The 16,159-nt window shown below is 37.9% G+C and overlaps 1 protein-coding gene across 2 annotated transcripts in view; it reads left to right on the top strand.

Moving 5' to 3' along the window:
* Positions 1–16,159, top strand: part of PARN (poly(A)-specific ribonuclease) — a 42,383-nt gene that overhangs the window by 14,270 nt on the left and 11,954 nt on the right. For both annotated transcript variants that reach the window (XM_064390633.1, XM_064390631.1), the window contains exons 17-21: positions 89–199; positions 283–352; positions 4,362–4,417; positions 7,883–7,969; positions 12,402–12,476. In XM_064390633.1, the coding sequence (XP_064246703.1) occupies positions 89–199; positions 283–352; positions 4,362–4,417; positions 7,883–7,969; positions 12,402–12,476 (399 nt within the window). The remainder of the gene's footprint in view (positions 1–88; positions 200–282; positions 353–4,361; positions 4,418–7,882; positions 7,970–12,401; positions 12,477–16,159) is intronic.

A 16,159-nucleotide genomic window follows, 5' to 3' on the forward strand; every position in this document is an offset into this window, starting at 1 on the left:
ACTCTGACAAAATAAGCCTGTGGGTAAGCATACAGGACTGTCTTTATCTTCTCTGATAGTGTATTTATAATTGTCTTTTTCCCCTCAGAAAGTGCAGAAGGATTTCCAAGTTACGATACAGCATCTGAACAACTCCATGAAGCAGGATATGATGCTTACATTACTGGACTGTGCTTCATTTCCATGGCTAATTTCCTAGGTACATGTGAAATCTTTTCCAAACCTTCTTCCTGGTGCTCTCTGTTTGCTTATTACATACTGAATTTATTCTTCATTCATCAGGTTCATTCCTCAGTCCTCCGAAAAACCATGTGTCTGCTAGATCAAAACTCATTGAACCTTTTTTTAACAAGTAAGTAGTTGTATAAAAAACCTGCTAAAACAAGGAAGTACAACACCAGCTTCAGCAGATCTACCTCTAACTGTGGAATCAATAGCTTACTGCATTTTTCTTTAAACTGAAGTTTTTTTGGCTTTCTGATTCATGTTGGTAATGCTGGAGAGGCTATGAAGTAAATACCTTTTCTTTTGAGGAGGATGGTTTACTTTCTGCTGACCTGTGAAAGGACACTTAGAAGAGTACCTGGACTGCTTTAATGGGCTTGCCATTATTTCTGGAGTAAGGTTTGGAAGTGGTGAACTAAAGAAAAACTGGTCAGGGGTTCTTTGTTATAGGACCCTCAGTAACTGGTAATAGTGAAAACTCAGAGTGCTCAGCAGTCTGGAAAAACTAAAATATCCCTACAGTAATGTCAGTCCAAATAACACAAAGCATTGGTATTAACATTGTTGGGTAAGCCATTTTTAACATGGCATAAGAAATCTACATGTATGATTTATGGGATGATGCTGTGAGCAGTATTTTGCTTTTGAATTGGATCTTCTTGCAAACTCCTTGAACAAATTGAAGTAAGACTTGGGGAGTCTAGAATCCTTTATGCACAGAGTCAATCCTTTACATAATTAATCTGTAGATTTTACCTTAGGAAACTTCTAAAGATGCTGCAATCTGTCACATAAAGGAAAAGGAGTTGAAATTAAAAAGATTCTAGTTCTTACCCTGTCTGTTTAAATTCAGGAGAAATCCCATCCTTTCAAACCTGTAATACAAGAGTTGGCAAAATTAATTGTTTTAGCTTCAGATGGCCCACACAAATGAGAAAATCATGGTAATCAATGCTTTTGCCTTTCTTTGTTCTGAAAATCATATCATTATAGTGACAGCAGTTATGTAATTCTCTTGACACTGAGACGTGAGCCAGTAAGTCCATATATTTTAGCAGATGCTACAAATATTCCCTAGATGAAACATGGACCCACAGTGACTGCTTGGTTTGGATGTGAAGGTGAAGATAGAATTGATCAGCACAATTTCATTTTAGGATGGATTTATCACTAGGTTGTTTTCAGGAACACCAACACACATGCCAAGTAGTAGGTGCCAATTGAGCAGATTAATTTTTCAGTCATTAACCAAAATTCTTCCTAGAAATGCATATTTGCTACAAGTACAAACAGCAACTTCTAGAGCTGTCAGAATAGTACATTCAATTTAAGCTTTTCAAATTAATTGTGTACTTGAAATGTGACATTCCTCTAGGAGTGACATTTCAAAGTCGTGAGAGTAAGTGAGAGGAAGCCTGCTGTGTCTGTTCTGGCTTCAGGGTTAACTGCCTGACTGTAAAGAAAAGAAGAGTTAACAAGCTGTAGGGAGCACAGCTTCCTTTTTAAATTTTTTTCTTTTTTAAGAAAGAACTGAAAATTACTCTTTGTGAGAAAAGAATGTTTGTCCATTCTGCCATTATTGAGAACTTGTACCTTCTTGTGTCAGAAAAGCTATATATTATTTTTAAATCATGGAAGCTTGGAAGACTTGCCATGTCTTACTTTCACATGATTTTAGAAGCTTTGCCATATTCTAACTAACATCTGCTATGTCACCTAAGTCAGAGCCTAGAGGTGAGACTCTCTCACCTTTTCTTACAGTAAGCAGACCAAGGCTTGTATTTTTCATGCTAGTTTTCTTTCTCCTATAATGTAAAATTAACAAAACAGAATAAGACAACTCTTTTTTAATAAAGAATGTTCAAGTACATGTCAGAAGTCAGAGCTGTGGGGTGTTTAAATGAGCAAGTCTTCTGCTGTGTTCAGTCAGTCCTTGCAGGTCTCTGTGTGCAGCACGTGGTGTTTTTAGCACCTGTAGTAGCATCCAGGGCTCTGCAGTTCAGAGTTCCCTGAAGGTCCCTTAGTGAGTGTGTTGCTGCTGGGGCTTTTTGGCAGCTATGCTCTGGGCTGCCAGCCAGCTTCCCACTACACCTACTTGTCTCTAGTTTGTGGTCTAGACTCCTTCCCTAGCTGAGCATCCTCTCTTCCTGCTGGGGAGAAAAAGCTGTCTTCCTCCTTCCTCCAGAAGTTCTACCTGATCCTGTGGGCAGCAGTCAGAGCAAGGAAACCTTTTCCTTTGTGCTGTAGTCATATTCTTCAAGCAAAACACAAACTATAACATGCAAACAGTAAGCTAAACAAATGAAAGTTACACCTTGTGTCTCAAATTTTTCCTGAAAGAAGCTGAGCAGATGAGTTTAGTGTAAGGCAACTGTTTAGAAGCAATGTTCTCAGTTTGAACTATTATCCAGATAGTCTTGAAAATGTTCTTTAAAACAGACCATGATTCTTTGAGTTGCTTATAAAGTCTTAATTTCAAGATATCTGTATATTAGATGTTAACACTTAACCACAGTTTAGTGATTAAACTTTCACGTCATTGCTAGGACTTTGGAAATGTTTCCTGTTTTAATGGGCTTGTCACTAATGTGATTTAAATTAGTACATTTAAAATGGAAAAAATCAAGCTTTGATTTTTAGTAACTTAGCTTTCAAATGAAGGGAATACTTTTTTTAAGAGTAATTTTGATGTCTTTCATTATGTCAGGAAAACTAGGGAACTTCCTGGCTGGCTGTTCAAGAATGACAGCCAGGATATACATTAATGTTCATATAGGTTATTGATGAACATAGGTAAAATCTTTAGTTTTAGGGCTTTTGTGAGAGTGGAACTGATTAAAAACAGACTTTCCCTTAGGGCTCTTAGGCTCTTCTAGGCATAATGCAGTGAGTTATGTGATAAACAACTCAATAAGATCGGAATTCCAGAGATGCATTTCTGTAATCTTTATGCTGTATTTTATAGACAACATCTTTGAAAAATCCTGTTTGTCTGCTGTGAGTAATCCCCAATGAACATTTATGAGTTGAGATGATGGGACTCTTTATTGCAGTATCTAAACTCCTATGTGTATAATTTGGATATTGTTATTGTCTCACAAACTTTCAAGTTGGTTTGAAATTTTTTGACTGGTTTAGGGCAATGGCTCTTCCATATCTTCCCTCCCCCATCCACAAGCCCTTCACAAACTTTTAATGACAATGTTCTTTTGTATCTCCTTGGGTTGTTTGAATGCTGTTTATTCTTTTGATGTAGCTGGAGGCAGGGGGTGGAAGAGGTGTAGAGAAATGAGAACACCATGTTTTATTGAGCTAATAGCATCATGGTCTGTAGAAATAGAAATTAGCTTAGAAATGTTTTTTTATAAAATGGATACCAGAAAGCAAAATCCATGCAAATCACTTGGGTTTGTGCTATATTTGTAGAAAGTTTCTCATAGGGAGCTATGTTCTCTGGCATGTATTGGAAATCCCTCAGCTTTTCTATATTAATTTAGTTTTCTTTGCAAAATTACTGCAAAAAGAGATTAGTGTGCTTTTGTTCAGTTTGACCAATAGTTTCCCATTCTCACTGCAGGAGTAAACAGTCACTGTTCTTGTGCTTTTATTGAAAGCATTTCTTGAATGTTCTGAGAAACTCTTCAGATACATGTTAAAGAGGAAAAGACTCATCCCAGTTATCTCCAAAGAAGTCATGATGGCTTTGCAGTTTAGGGTTTTGAGATCCATTCTGTCTAAAGCATGTTGAAGTGCTCAGAAAATGGGGAGATTTACGTGTCTTTAGAATGATGCATTTGCACTACCCACTGTGCAAGGGGCTCTTACTGCATAAAGCTGCCACTTGTTAAATGTTCCTTCCCCACTTGTCCTTACTGTTTTTAGCAGTAACAAATTGGGCCTTTTTTGCCCTTGTTTTCTTGAATAAGTAAAATTCCTGGTACGATGCCAAGTAACTTTTGAATCTGGTTGTTGGATAAGAGATTGGGCTTAGAGGGTCTGTTTTGTTTTAACATACCTTAGGATAAGTTTGGGATGGTTAATTCTGCATCTTTAGGAGAAACATGTAAAAAAACTACAAAAAGGAAAAGGTCTTCAGGCAGAAATTTGCTAATGGTTCTTTTCCATTTTGCTTCTAGGCTATTTCTAATGAGAGTAATGGACATACCATATCTCAATTTGGAAGGACCAGACTGTAAGTAGCTTCTCTCATTGTAAAAGTAGTACCATTCTGACACACTTCCTGGAGAAGGAAGTGGAAGGATTAATAATGTATATCTAAAGCAAGGATGTCAGCTGTGTTTAGGTTGTTAGCTACTTATGAAATGATTTAAATATGTCTGCTCCCTTGTTTCTCTTTAAAAAAATAGTAAACCCAGAAATTCTTCAACTTTGACTAGAGAATCTGCATTATGAAGGGGGCTGATGAAAAGAAATTAAGTTAATGTTCCTAAATGAGAGAGTTTGAAATTAACAGCTTTATTGTTATTTTGGTTTACTATTCTTATGTACCATATCACATAAAAAGTGGGATCTTAACACTGTCCTCTCACACCAGCAGTAAATACAGAACCAGTAAATAGCAAATGGTTCTGAAAATCTTGTGGCCATTTTGTTTCTCAATTGCTGTGCAGGAGTACCTCTCCTTAACTTCAGCCTAAACATCAGGATTATTTTGCCACATGGGATTATGATAATGGAGAAATACTGCTTAAAACATTTTTACCTTTCTGGTTACTTCAGTTTACAGACCAGGAGCTGTAATTAGTTGATAATGTATTTAAATTAAAATAGATTCTACTAATGTAAATGTCTTTATTGTTATGGGATGTTCCATTCTGAGGGGGAAAACTTTGGATAAGGGTTCCCACTGTTGCCTTGACTTAAAATGTGAAGCCCTTGAGGTCAGTCTGGTCCTTGATTAGATAAAAGCTTAATTTTATATTGAGGAGTCAGGTACACGATGTCTTTAAAATTATATCCATTTGGGAGCAGTGCTGATGTGGACACATTTTCCACTCCTTGCATCAGACAGCTCAGACTGGAGTGTGACTCTATCAGATGCCAGTGTAATAGTAACAAAATGCAGTTCCAGAGAGATGGAGGTAACTGTTGGAGAGGAGAATACATGCTGTAAGGGCATAAATTTAATTTTAAATTCAGTTAGGTGGTCAGATCACTGAGCTCTGGCTCTGCTGGAATGGTAATCTAATTACATTGCATCTTCCTTCCCCAACTGTTTGATACTGAGTGGAAGAATGGGTAAACACTTTGGGTCATTGAGAGAGTGCCAAAGCTACTAATTTGTAAAGATGCTGCTTCCACTTGCTGGCCAACTTACAGGATTGTTTTGATGCTTTGCCAAGAAGGGTTGCCAAAAAAGAGTCTGCCTCTGAAAGTCTGTCTCTTTTATCTGAAAGCCACTTCTGTAGAGCAGACTGAGGCAGATAGTCTGGGAGAGCCTGAGCCAAGGAGGCTTTCTAAGCCTCAAAACAGAAAGCATTGCAGGGGTGGCATGTTGGGCTGGCTGTTGCAGCCACTTGAGTTGCTGTTCTGAGATGTAAACACCACTGTAGGTTGAGGTAGCAGTCTGGTGGTTGTTTGTGGGGGACTGCTTTGCAAAGAGGCAAAGCTGCCTAAAGAGTACAGCCAGGTTTCTGTGGGAGGTGCACTTGGAGTCTGTATTTTTGAAAAAGAGATGAGGCACAGCTGACAAGGTGACTGTTGTGATTTGTATGTTTCTGTTTGTCAGGTAGTGTGAAACAGCAAGTTTGTGCAATTTTTCCTGAAATAATGGATTTCAGTAACATGTGCTAAGTCAAATAGTATTGAATATGTGAATGTGACTTTAATAATCTTTTGTTAAAATGTGTGTTAAAAACTCATTTAAAAGAATGAAGTTGCTGCACAAAATTACTGAAAAAAAAAGAAAAGAATCAAATACTTTTCACCTGAGTAGGGAGAATTTAGAGATTTTAAGAGTAGACTCACTGTGAATTTAAGAATAAACAGATATGGGAAGATTAGGAATAGTTTCTTTTCTCTAATCCATGTAAAAGGGATGTAATATCTGAAACTGGAGTTGTTCATGCTATGATTTTCTACTACTGGATTACAAATAATTTAACTATGAGTTACTCGCTGTGCAGTAAGCTCTACAGCAATGAATTGATCTTGTGTTGCTGTTTCACTTGTATGATGCAAAAATACTGAATTTTAGTCTTTAAAAAATATTGTGTCCTTTTGTCTAAGTAGCAGATTTAGGGAACAGGATTTCACCTGTGCTCATGCTTTCCTTAACTACTTGTGTCTCTGGCCAGCCTGACTGCACTCTCAGTGCTCACCTGTAATTATCATTAGGGAGTGTCTGGTCAACTCAGACTAATCCATTTGTTAGGTGAAACAAAGTAAAACACTTAGCAATAACAAGTGGCTGATAGTCTGCTATGGACACCTGCTCTATGAATGAGAGACACCTTGGAAAGCTCTCCTGTTCTAATGCTGAAAGCTAAGGAGATCAGAAACCAGAAAAGTTTGTATTACAAAGGAATTCAGGAGGATAAGTCACTAATCATTCACTAAAATGAAAAACAGTCCCTATGTCTCTATAGCAAAAGAGAGAAGATTTTCCTGAGAGTGTTACCAGGTGGTCAGATTAAAATCTGATCACATGGAGCTGTTTGTAGTTAACCCTTGAGTTATCCTGAACAAACTGGAGCACTTGACTTCAGTGGTTCAGCCTCTGTCATCAAATCAAAAACACATAAGATTTAGCCATGTGTCATGCATAACAAAAGAGATCTCTGCAGATACCTGTGGAAAGGCTATCTGCAGATAGTTCTGTAGGAAATTTCAGGCAATATTTCAGTATCTTTGTCCCTGAAAATGCAGTGTTCCATTTGTTTCTTTTTAAAATATGATAGGAATTCACAGGTTATAAAAGCTCACATCCCTAGTGAAAGGAACTTTGGGTAGGAGAAATGTGTAAAAGTAAGGTACATAGTAATAATTTCTGCTGTATTCTTACCTCTTCCAGAAGCTTGATTTGGATTCTCTCTCAAATTCACAAACCTTAAAATGACTTTCAGCAATACACTAAAGACTTCTTCTGCACTTGATGTTGGCCTTGATGAGCTGTCTTTTTTTCTTGGTGTAATTTTCAGTAATAGTGAGAAGTGTGTCTGTTCTGGCTTGTATCTAATATTATATGAAAACTGAGTTGAACATTGTTTCACAGAAAGTTTTTAATTAACAGAAAAATGACAAAAATTGAACCATTGCTAAGAATTTTTTAAAGGTGGAGCATGAAGAGGTTGTTGTGTTGGTTTTGGGGTTTTTTTTTCTCCTTTTTTTTTCTGTCCTTGGACTTGGTTTGGTACAAGGGATGAGAAGGACTACATTTGTGGACATTTCCCACTACAAGAAGTGCTGTTTCAATTTCATAAGCAGATGAGCTAGTAGGATTTAGTATATCTTTCATGCCTGAGTGCAGGCACATTTTCACTGTACCTGATGCAGTTTCATAAACCTTTGCCTGTTTTCTTATTTAAAAAGGAAAGGAAAGAAAAAAGCTACCTGACCACATTAGATGACTGTTTTAGGATATTCTAAAGATACTAGCAGTGACTCTTATTCTAACAAAAAGATTTTTGTTTTGTAGTGCAGCCCAAACGAGATCACGTTCTTCATGTTACTTTTCCCAAAGAGTGGAAGACTAGTGACCTATACCAGCTTTTCAGTGCCTTTGGTGAGTGATATAGTCTGTCTTTTTTTGATTTTGTTTTGTTTTATTATTATTAACAAGTTAAACTTCTGGTTTGTTTTGTTATTTTTAGTCTGTTGGTGCAGACTTATTCCTAGTGTAAGGAATGATGAACCTCTTTTTGTAATTTTTAAATTTGGTGTCCTGTGGACTTTGTAATGATGTGTTGAAAATTACTGTTCTTATTAACTGTTCTTTAGAAATCTTTATTTGGTGCTTGTTGAATATTGTGGATCTTTTATCCTTTTATTTACAGCTTCTCCTGATAGGACGAGTTTGTATAGGTAAAAAGGGTATATAGGTGAAAAAAGGGAATGGTGTGGGGCAGGTTGAGGTATTAGGAACAAGGTTCATCCTGCAGCTGGTAAAGCCAAACTCCAGCATACGTGAGTCTAGGCAAGCAAGCAAACTTGAAAATAACGAGTTTGATTTCCAGATTGTCAACACCATCCAAATGAGAAGAAACAGCAACAAGAGTAGTTAACAACTGAGGACCAGTAGTCCTGTTGTTGCTCTACTAAGTACAAGTATGAAATGTAGGTTAGTTTCTGTAGGCTAGTGTCCAGGTTAGTTACCTGGACAGCTGAACTAACTGATGGTGGTCTCCTGCTCCTGATCTCTTGTGGCGTGGTACTGTCTGTGCAGGGTCTCTGGAGCTGCATCCAGCTCCCTCGGTTCCTTGCGAGCATCCGATCTTCACTGCAGCAGGGGTCAGGGTGGTGGCTGGGACTGCACAGCCCCGGGTGGGCGATGCGGGACGGGAGAGCGCAGCGGTGGCGGGGCTGTCCCGGTGCCGCGGCGGGGCTGTCCCGGTGCCGCGGCGGGGCTGTCCCGGTGCCGCGGCACGGCTGTCCCGGTGCCGCGGCGGGGCTCTCCCGGTGCCGTGGCGGGGCTGTCCCGGTGCCGTGGCGGGGCTGTCCCGGTGCTGTCCGGGCCGGAGCGCGCCTCGGGCACCGCCGCCAGGGGGCGCGCTCACGCCCCGCTCCGGGCTCGCTGTGGGGCTGCAATTCCCGCGCTTCTGATTTTAGAGCTGAATGTTTTCATATTTCCACTTACAAACTCCAGGCTCGATAATTAATCTATATTTTTTAAAAGTCTTTTTGCCGTGGTATCTCAAAACAAACTGCGGATTATTCCTTCCAAAATTCTGGAATGCAGAAGTACCCATGTTTTTCCAGTTGTAGGTGGGTAGGGGCAGAGTGGTACAGCGTGAGGTTGAGTGATTTGCCAAAAGCTTAAAAAAAATAAAAGGCAGTAACAGACATGAATTATCCTTAGGAATTACATCAGTTAAAGCAAAGCATCTTGAAATCAAGCAGTGTTAGTAAAATTCTACAGAAAAAATATTTTAGAATGAATTCAAGCAGAGTTATACTCTTCCATGGAGCTTCTAACAAAATATGGTGAAACAGCTGAAAGGGCTGCAGTGTCACACTTGGAACTGGCTTACATTTGCCACTCTAGAAGGGCTGTTCATGATTCTGAAATCCTTCAGGACTGCCTGCGTACCAAGTGGACACCTGTTCATGCAAGATGTTTTTATGGTCTCAGGGGTGAATGTAGTTTCACTGTACAAGTACTTGCAGCACTATGCAGTCTCTTAGAAGACTTTAAATTCTTAAATTTGCACTGTTTATTTGGTCATGCTGGTGTGAAATAAGAAGTCATTAAAATTTGATTTGCTAGAATACAGCTTTAGTGTATAGCCTTAAGTTCTACTTAAATTAATGTTTTTGGGCTTTTCATTAAAACTCATACTATCGAAGCATTATAAAAACTACTGCTTAATTACCAGTAGAAGTCATGTAGGAAATGTACAAGAACAGAGTATAAAAAGGAAATGTTTCAATTATGTAATCCATCAGTATGATTTTATTCTTAATTCTTTATTCTAATTCTGGACTTAATCTTGTTTGCATGTTTGAGTTAATATATTTAGAATTTTCAAATTTCTTTATGGAAGAAATATATTTTACTTGCACCGTCATGTCATAGTCCACCAGTGCCACCACCCAGTGGCATTCTTCAAAGTATTGAAGACTTGATGTATTCTAGAAGTGCAGAGAGAGAAATGTCCTGGTTTATTTCTCTAGAGCTGGTGTTCCATTACATTGCTGTCCATGGCTTATCTGCACTGGCCTTGCAGTGAGCTGGCACAGGGCTCTGGTGATTGCTAAATACTGTACTGAACTGCATTTGCTTTCCAGCTCTTTATTTGCATTTCACCATACTTTTGAAATGCACAATATTTACTGAGTGCTTAGCAGTATTGCTGAATGATTTAATTTATTAATCTTATCTCTAAATTCTTACTTCTTAATAATGGTGAAATGTGGCAGTCTGAAGAGAGCATTTCTTAAGCATGGAGAGTTGCATAAGAGCCTTTGTGGTTTGCTTCAGATTGGCATTCATTGTCTGCTATTTAATGTTTGACTTTCTTTAAATTGTATTTAAAATGTATAAATCTGAGTATAAAAAGCAAGATATGTTGGCAGGTGTTGAAACCCTTTATTAGCTAAAAATACAAAGTCAGAAGTCATATGGAATGCATCAGCCTTTCTGCAATAATAAGGATCTGATACTGAAATTATGTGCCACCAATAGGTTGGATTTTTATTAATTTATTATTTGCCACTTAGTGAAAATATGGACACTGAAGTCCATTTGAACAGTAGCTGAATGCTGAATTCCGTTATGAGATTTTTTTTTTTGTCTATCACTGACCTTCTTTCATATTTTATATTGAGGGCACAATTGCAAGCTATTCTGGAGAATTTTTCTTTTTATCTTTCAGTTGACTCAGGAAGGTTAAAATTAATAAACTGTACATGTAGGAAAGGGACACAATCTGGACAGCATTTCTGTGTTCCAGAGTTACAACAGGATACAACAGGTCTCAGAAATGATTGTTTGGAAAATTGTGTAATTAGTAATACAAAATTGGAGAACTTCATGCATAAATAATTTTAGAGCAAAGACTTATCAATGCATGTAGAGCAATATGAATTTGTACAGTAATTTCTGTCCTTTAAAGGAAACTTTGCAAATTGCACCACAGTTCTGAGCTGCAGTCACGAGTCAGCTTGGGCCTTTGTTGTGGAATGTTAGTGTCCTGCCAAAAGGATGTTCTCCCTACACCAAACAGCCTTGCCCATAGGCAGCAAAGTCCTGTGTTCTTCAAAGGCAGAATTATTAGAAATTGAATTTATGTGCCCTAAAAAATGTTTAAAGAAATTTTAACTTCATGGTGTAGGCTCATCTTAATAGCAGCCTTGGCCCTTCAGTACAGGGAGATGTCAGAAACCATACTGAATTAATTATGGTTTTGGCAGTGATCAAAATGATTATAACTTAAACTCCTAAATAGCTGGCTACTCAAATGTATAGCATGCGAATGAAATCTATCTAGGCTTTTATTTTTTCATAATTAGAAAATCTGTTTATAATCTGGCTGGATTTCAGAAGAGATTTCTATAACCTTGTAACCTGTAGACTAAATTAGATTTCAATAGATTAAACAACTGAGAATAAATGTATTTTAAGCCCTTTTGCATCGTTGTTTTTAACCTTGTAATGTCTGAAGGTTAAATGGTGGTGTAATGTAACATTATATATAACTTGATTTTCTAGTCTACATGAAAAAAATTGCACCAGTTTTCAATATCTGAATTGTGCTAACAGTAAAGCACTTAGATAAGGACAGGAGATGTAAGCCCAGGAGATGTAAATGGGTTTCAGACTATAATAAGACCTTGTGTCTGGAATGGGAATCCTTTCCTCTGCTTTTGCTTGATTATGAGCTCTTTTAGTGCTAATGTGACATTTTAAGCCATTCACATAGAAAATGCACTAACTGCTTGATGAATAGAGGGACTTATTTCCAGTCACTGTTCCATTGTAACAGCTTCCAAATGAGGTCCATGATTTTCTGCATTTGTCTTCATATTGACTCAAATTAAGTTTTTAGTTCACATCCAGGAAATTATGTATAGTGGGATTCAAACAAATCAGAGGTTGAAGATTTAGTGTCCCAACAGTGGAGTTCTCCATTGATGTGATCAATCCTCTACCTACCCCTTTTGACTGTAATTTTTCATCACTCAAAGAGATGTTATTTATTTGAGTAAAGGGCTGAAATTCCCAGAAAATCACTTCAGTTTATTTTGTAGACTTGCATAGAAGCCATGAAGGGAGGATGTGAGGGCCTGGGGTGTACAGGATGCTCATGCTGTCCTGACTTTCTGAACAGTTCCAGGCTCTTGTGCAACTGGGTATGAACTGCACACCTGTACAGTGGACAAAAGCCTTCTCAAGTGCAGCTACTCTTAGTTGGCTTCTTTATGTCATGTCATATCAAATAAAAATCTGTGACTGAGTCTAAAATAAAAAGTCATACAAATTTCTTTTGATTTTCTAGGTAACATTCAGGTTTCGTGGATTGACGATACATCAGCATTTGTCTCATTGAGCCAGCCAGAGCAAGTACAAATAGGTGAGTGTTTTTCACTTTTATTTCAGCATTAAGACTTTAACTGGCTCCTGCAGAGTGCTCTGAGCCAGCAGGGTCTGTGATTGTAATGGCAAAACCAGTGACTTGCTTGGAGGAACTGGACTTCCATAGCAGCAGCAGCCCAAGCTGAACTTGATTGAGAGTTTTGTGTTTCATTCCATGATCCTCCAAGTACCTAAACCTGTAGGTAGAACAGTGCTGATTTCTTCACTTGGTGCAGTATTTATTGAGGCTGTTTACTGTTACTTTGCACAGAGTATAACTATCAAAGGCTTTTGTAGTCTTCACCTCCAAGTACCCTTTGGACTGATGCACATTAGTTGGGTTTACATTTTCAAGGGACGAATGCAGTGAGAAGCCTTTTGGTGCATTGTAGAACACATGCATGTGCCTACTGTCTGTGTATGAACAATGTGCAGCCTCTCCAGACCTAAGTTTTTAAATTTTTATTTGAACATTTGAAAATATTGCTGATAGTTATGTGGGAAAACAGTCTTGTTGGTGTGTTGGGTATTAGGCTGGGTTTGTTTGTGGTTTGGGGATTTTATGTTCTTTTGGGGGTGGCTTTTTGACTGTAGTTGAATCCACAAGCTCTTCGTGGTTTCTCTAGTTCTTTGGGGCATTTATTTGAGTTCTGACCCATAATCTTACTTCAGGGAACAATGGCTGGAACAATGGCCATTATAGATGATCATCTGGGATATGTTCTGGTAGTGTCACCCCCATTTACTGAAACACTTGCAGCAAATGCTGTGGGGCCAGTGAGAGCAGCACTTGTAATTAACTGGCTAAAATTTTATTGCACTTAAGAGCTATTCAGACAGAATTCCCACAATTAAAAAAAGAAATAAAACAGATTAGAAAACCCCACTGAGTTTATCATCATCTATCCTTACTGAGCTCAACTAAAGAAGCTTTCAGGGTGTGCATGTGCCATCACTGCAGCTCTGTAATTCCTTGTGAACATCCTGGGAGTGTTTATCATACTTGCTCATACATTCATAGCTCTGCAGAGGATTTTGAGGGCTCACCAGCAGCCTCCTTACAGCAATTGCTCCATAGCAGCAAGAGCCATTGTTTCTGCATCCATATATAGATATAAGAATGAAATAACTTCTAATGTGAGGTTTCAGATAAAGAATTATGTCAGTTAAAGCCTTCCTAGATGCTGATACTGTAAATTCCCCACTGCTGTCACCTCAGGTACTTACCCATTGTCCAAATGCTTGGTGTATCCACTTCACCACTACTTTTTGTTGTTGTTGTTAGGTTTGGTTTTGGTTTTTTTGTTCTGCTTTTGTTATAGCAACTAGATATTTTGGAAAGAACTGAATGTCTGCAGAACATTGAAACTGAATCTTTCTGGCACTGCTTTGTGTCTTTTTTTGTGCTTTGACAAGCAGGGGGGCTTGTTCTGTGGCCTACGTGCTGGGAAATGTTATTTGTCTGAAAGCTCAGGTGATTATAGTCTTTCATAGATTTTTATGAAATCAGGTTAGTAGAAATTCATGTACTGAAAGCAGTGAGCCTACCAAGCTGATAAATTAAAGCAACCTCACTTACCAAAAATTGTGTGATTTTTACTGTAATTTTTTTTTTTAAATTCTTGATATTTTGTTGGTTTGGGTATTGGGGTTTTTTTCCCTGTAATAAATGCATTCTAAAATCAATTCTGTTATTCTATTCCCTCATCTTCAATTCTTTATGAATTGTTTTGGTAATAAAAATCCCTGTTTGTACTTGTGATTTAGTGAGATATGCTTAAGTGAAGGACCTAGGAGAAACTATAATGTGGCCTGTTTTTTAACCTGTTCCTATAAATGTCTGCATTTTCTGGACTTTGTAGAAAGCCTTGGAGGACTGTGAAACAACATGAATACAGGCAAGATGTTGCTACGTGTGTACTTCTATGCTTACCTCTTAAAGAGGTTTCTGACTTTGAGCTGGTATTAAAACTTAGAGTTAAGTAAACACAAATGCAACAAGAACATCTATGGGACATAAATGGATCAAGGACATGAAAAGTGTGTGGGATTTTCCCCTAAAATGTTCAGATTTCCCTTACAGAGGAGTCTTAAGTACTGTAAAAACATGCAGACTCACTTTGCATCTTTTTAATAAGGAAATTGTGTGTGAAAAAGCAATGAAAATAGGACTGGTAATTATGTGCATGGAGTGTTAATTTATTTGGGTCTATCAGATTTTGAAACCCCATTCACAACTGGGAGGTGTCTTTATTTTTCTGTTGCAGCAGTGGTTCAAACACTGAATATTTGGCTGAACTAAGGTAAAGTTAGAGACTTGAAGAGCAGATCATTTAAAAACTGATCTGCCATCCTCCCTGGGTGTGCATGCTCAACATAACCAGTCAATGGATCTGCCTGGTTTCTTAACAATTTTACTCCAATAACTTTCAATTTTGTTCAGCTTTATAGGTGTTACAAGAGAACTTGAAATATGATTTGTCTCTGTGACTAGCTTTGTGTAACTGTATCTAAAGTGTAGTATTCAAATGGTGGTACTTGTCTTTCATATTTCAAATAATTAGTTATCCTGCTTAACCTTAACAAATGGCAGACCTCTCAAAATGTGGCACTTTGTGTAAACTGTTGCTGCTGTGCTGTTTTTGTTGTTTCTTGCTCTCCTGGCTTCATTATTTTAAATTGGCTAGAAACTCGTTCATCAGCATCCTGGGAATATGTTGGATTTCTCACTGATTCAAAAATCCATTTTGAACATCTAGAGAATAAAATATATCTCTTCATTCCCCAGTGCTCTTTAAAACAATGTGCCCGAGTTAAGTAATATAATGGATGGTAACCATTAAAACCTAGTCCAAAACTGATTGGTAAAACACTGGCCTGTAAGATTTTCTGTTTATAAACTATACATTTGATTAGCTGAATTTAGCTAATAAGCAGCTCTTCAAATTTCACATGGTAATCAGTAGTGTTTATGTTGCTAGGGAGAATGTGCATTCCAATGTTTTAATTGTTCAAGTGTTACCCTGAAGGACCTATGAATCTTTGCATAATATAAAAAGACTTGTTTTCTCTTCCACTTTATTTCCTCTGAAAAACTAAGTAGGGAAAAGGGCAGTATTTTTATAGGCAATTTTGGAGCAGCTCCTAACTTTCCAGCTGAATATGGCATGCTTTAAAACACACAAACAAGAAACCTTGGGAAACAAGAGTCAAATGCCTTAAACTTCTCATTTTGTTGCCTATGATAATGTCCAAGAATCTTCACTTTATTTGGCTATTCATGCGACTCACACATTGGCAATATTAGGCTTGTTCTTGTATAAAATTATATTTATTCACTCTCCATAGCTGCAGCAGGACAGATGCTAGGGAGCATTGCACAGTCACTCTGCCGTGCCTGTCTGTGCAAGCTGGACCTGGCCCTTGCCAGGGGGAGGCTCTTGGCTTCTGGTGGCCTCTGTGTCACTCCTGCTGTTGGGCTGCCACAATGTCTTCTTAAAGCCTGTAGCAGGTTTATGAAAGTGGTGGTTATATGGCTCTGATTTGTCTTTTGGAATATGCTGTGCTGTAAACTGATTTCCTGGCTACAAGCACCTGAAAACTATAATGGTTACTATAATAAACATAGTCTATGTTCTCTTGGAATTTGCTGTTCAAGTAGGTAATTAATAAGAATTTGTT

This window comes from Passer domesticus, chromosome 15 (assembly GCF_036417665.1).
Source record: "Passer domesticus isolate bPasDom1 chromosome 15, bPasDom1.hap1, whole genome shotgun sequence".
Taxonomy (NCBI): Eukaryota; Metazoa; Chordata; class Aves; order Passeriformes; family Passeridae; genus Passer; species Passer domesticus.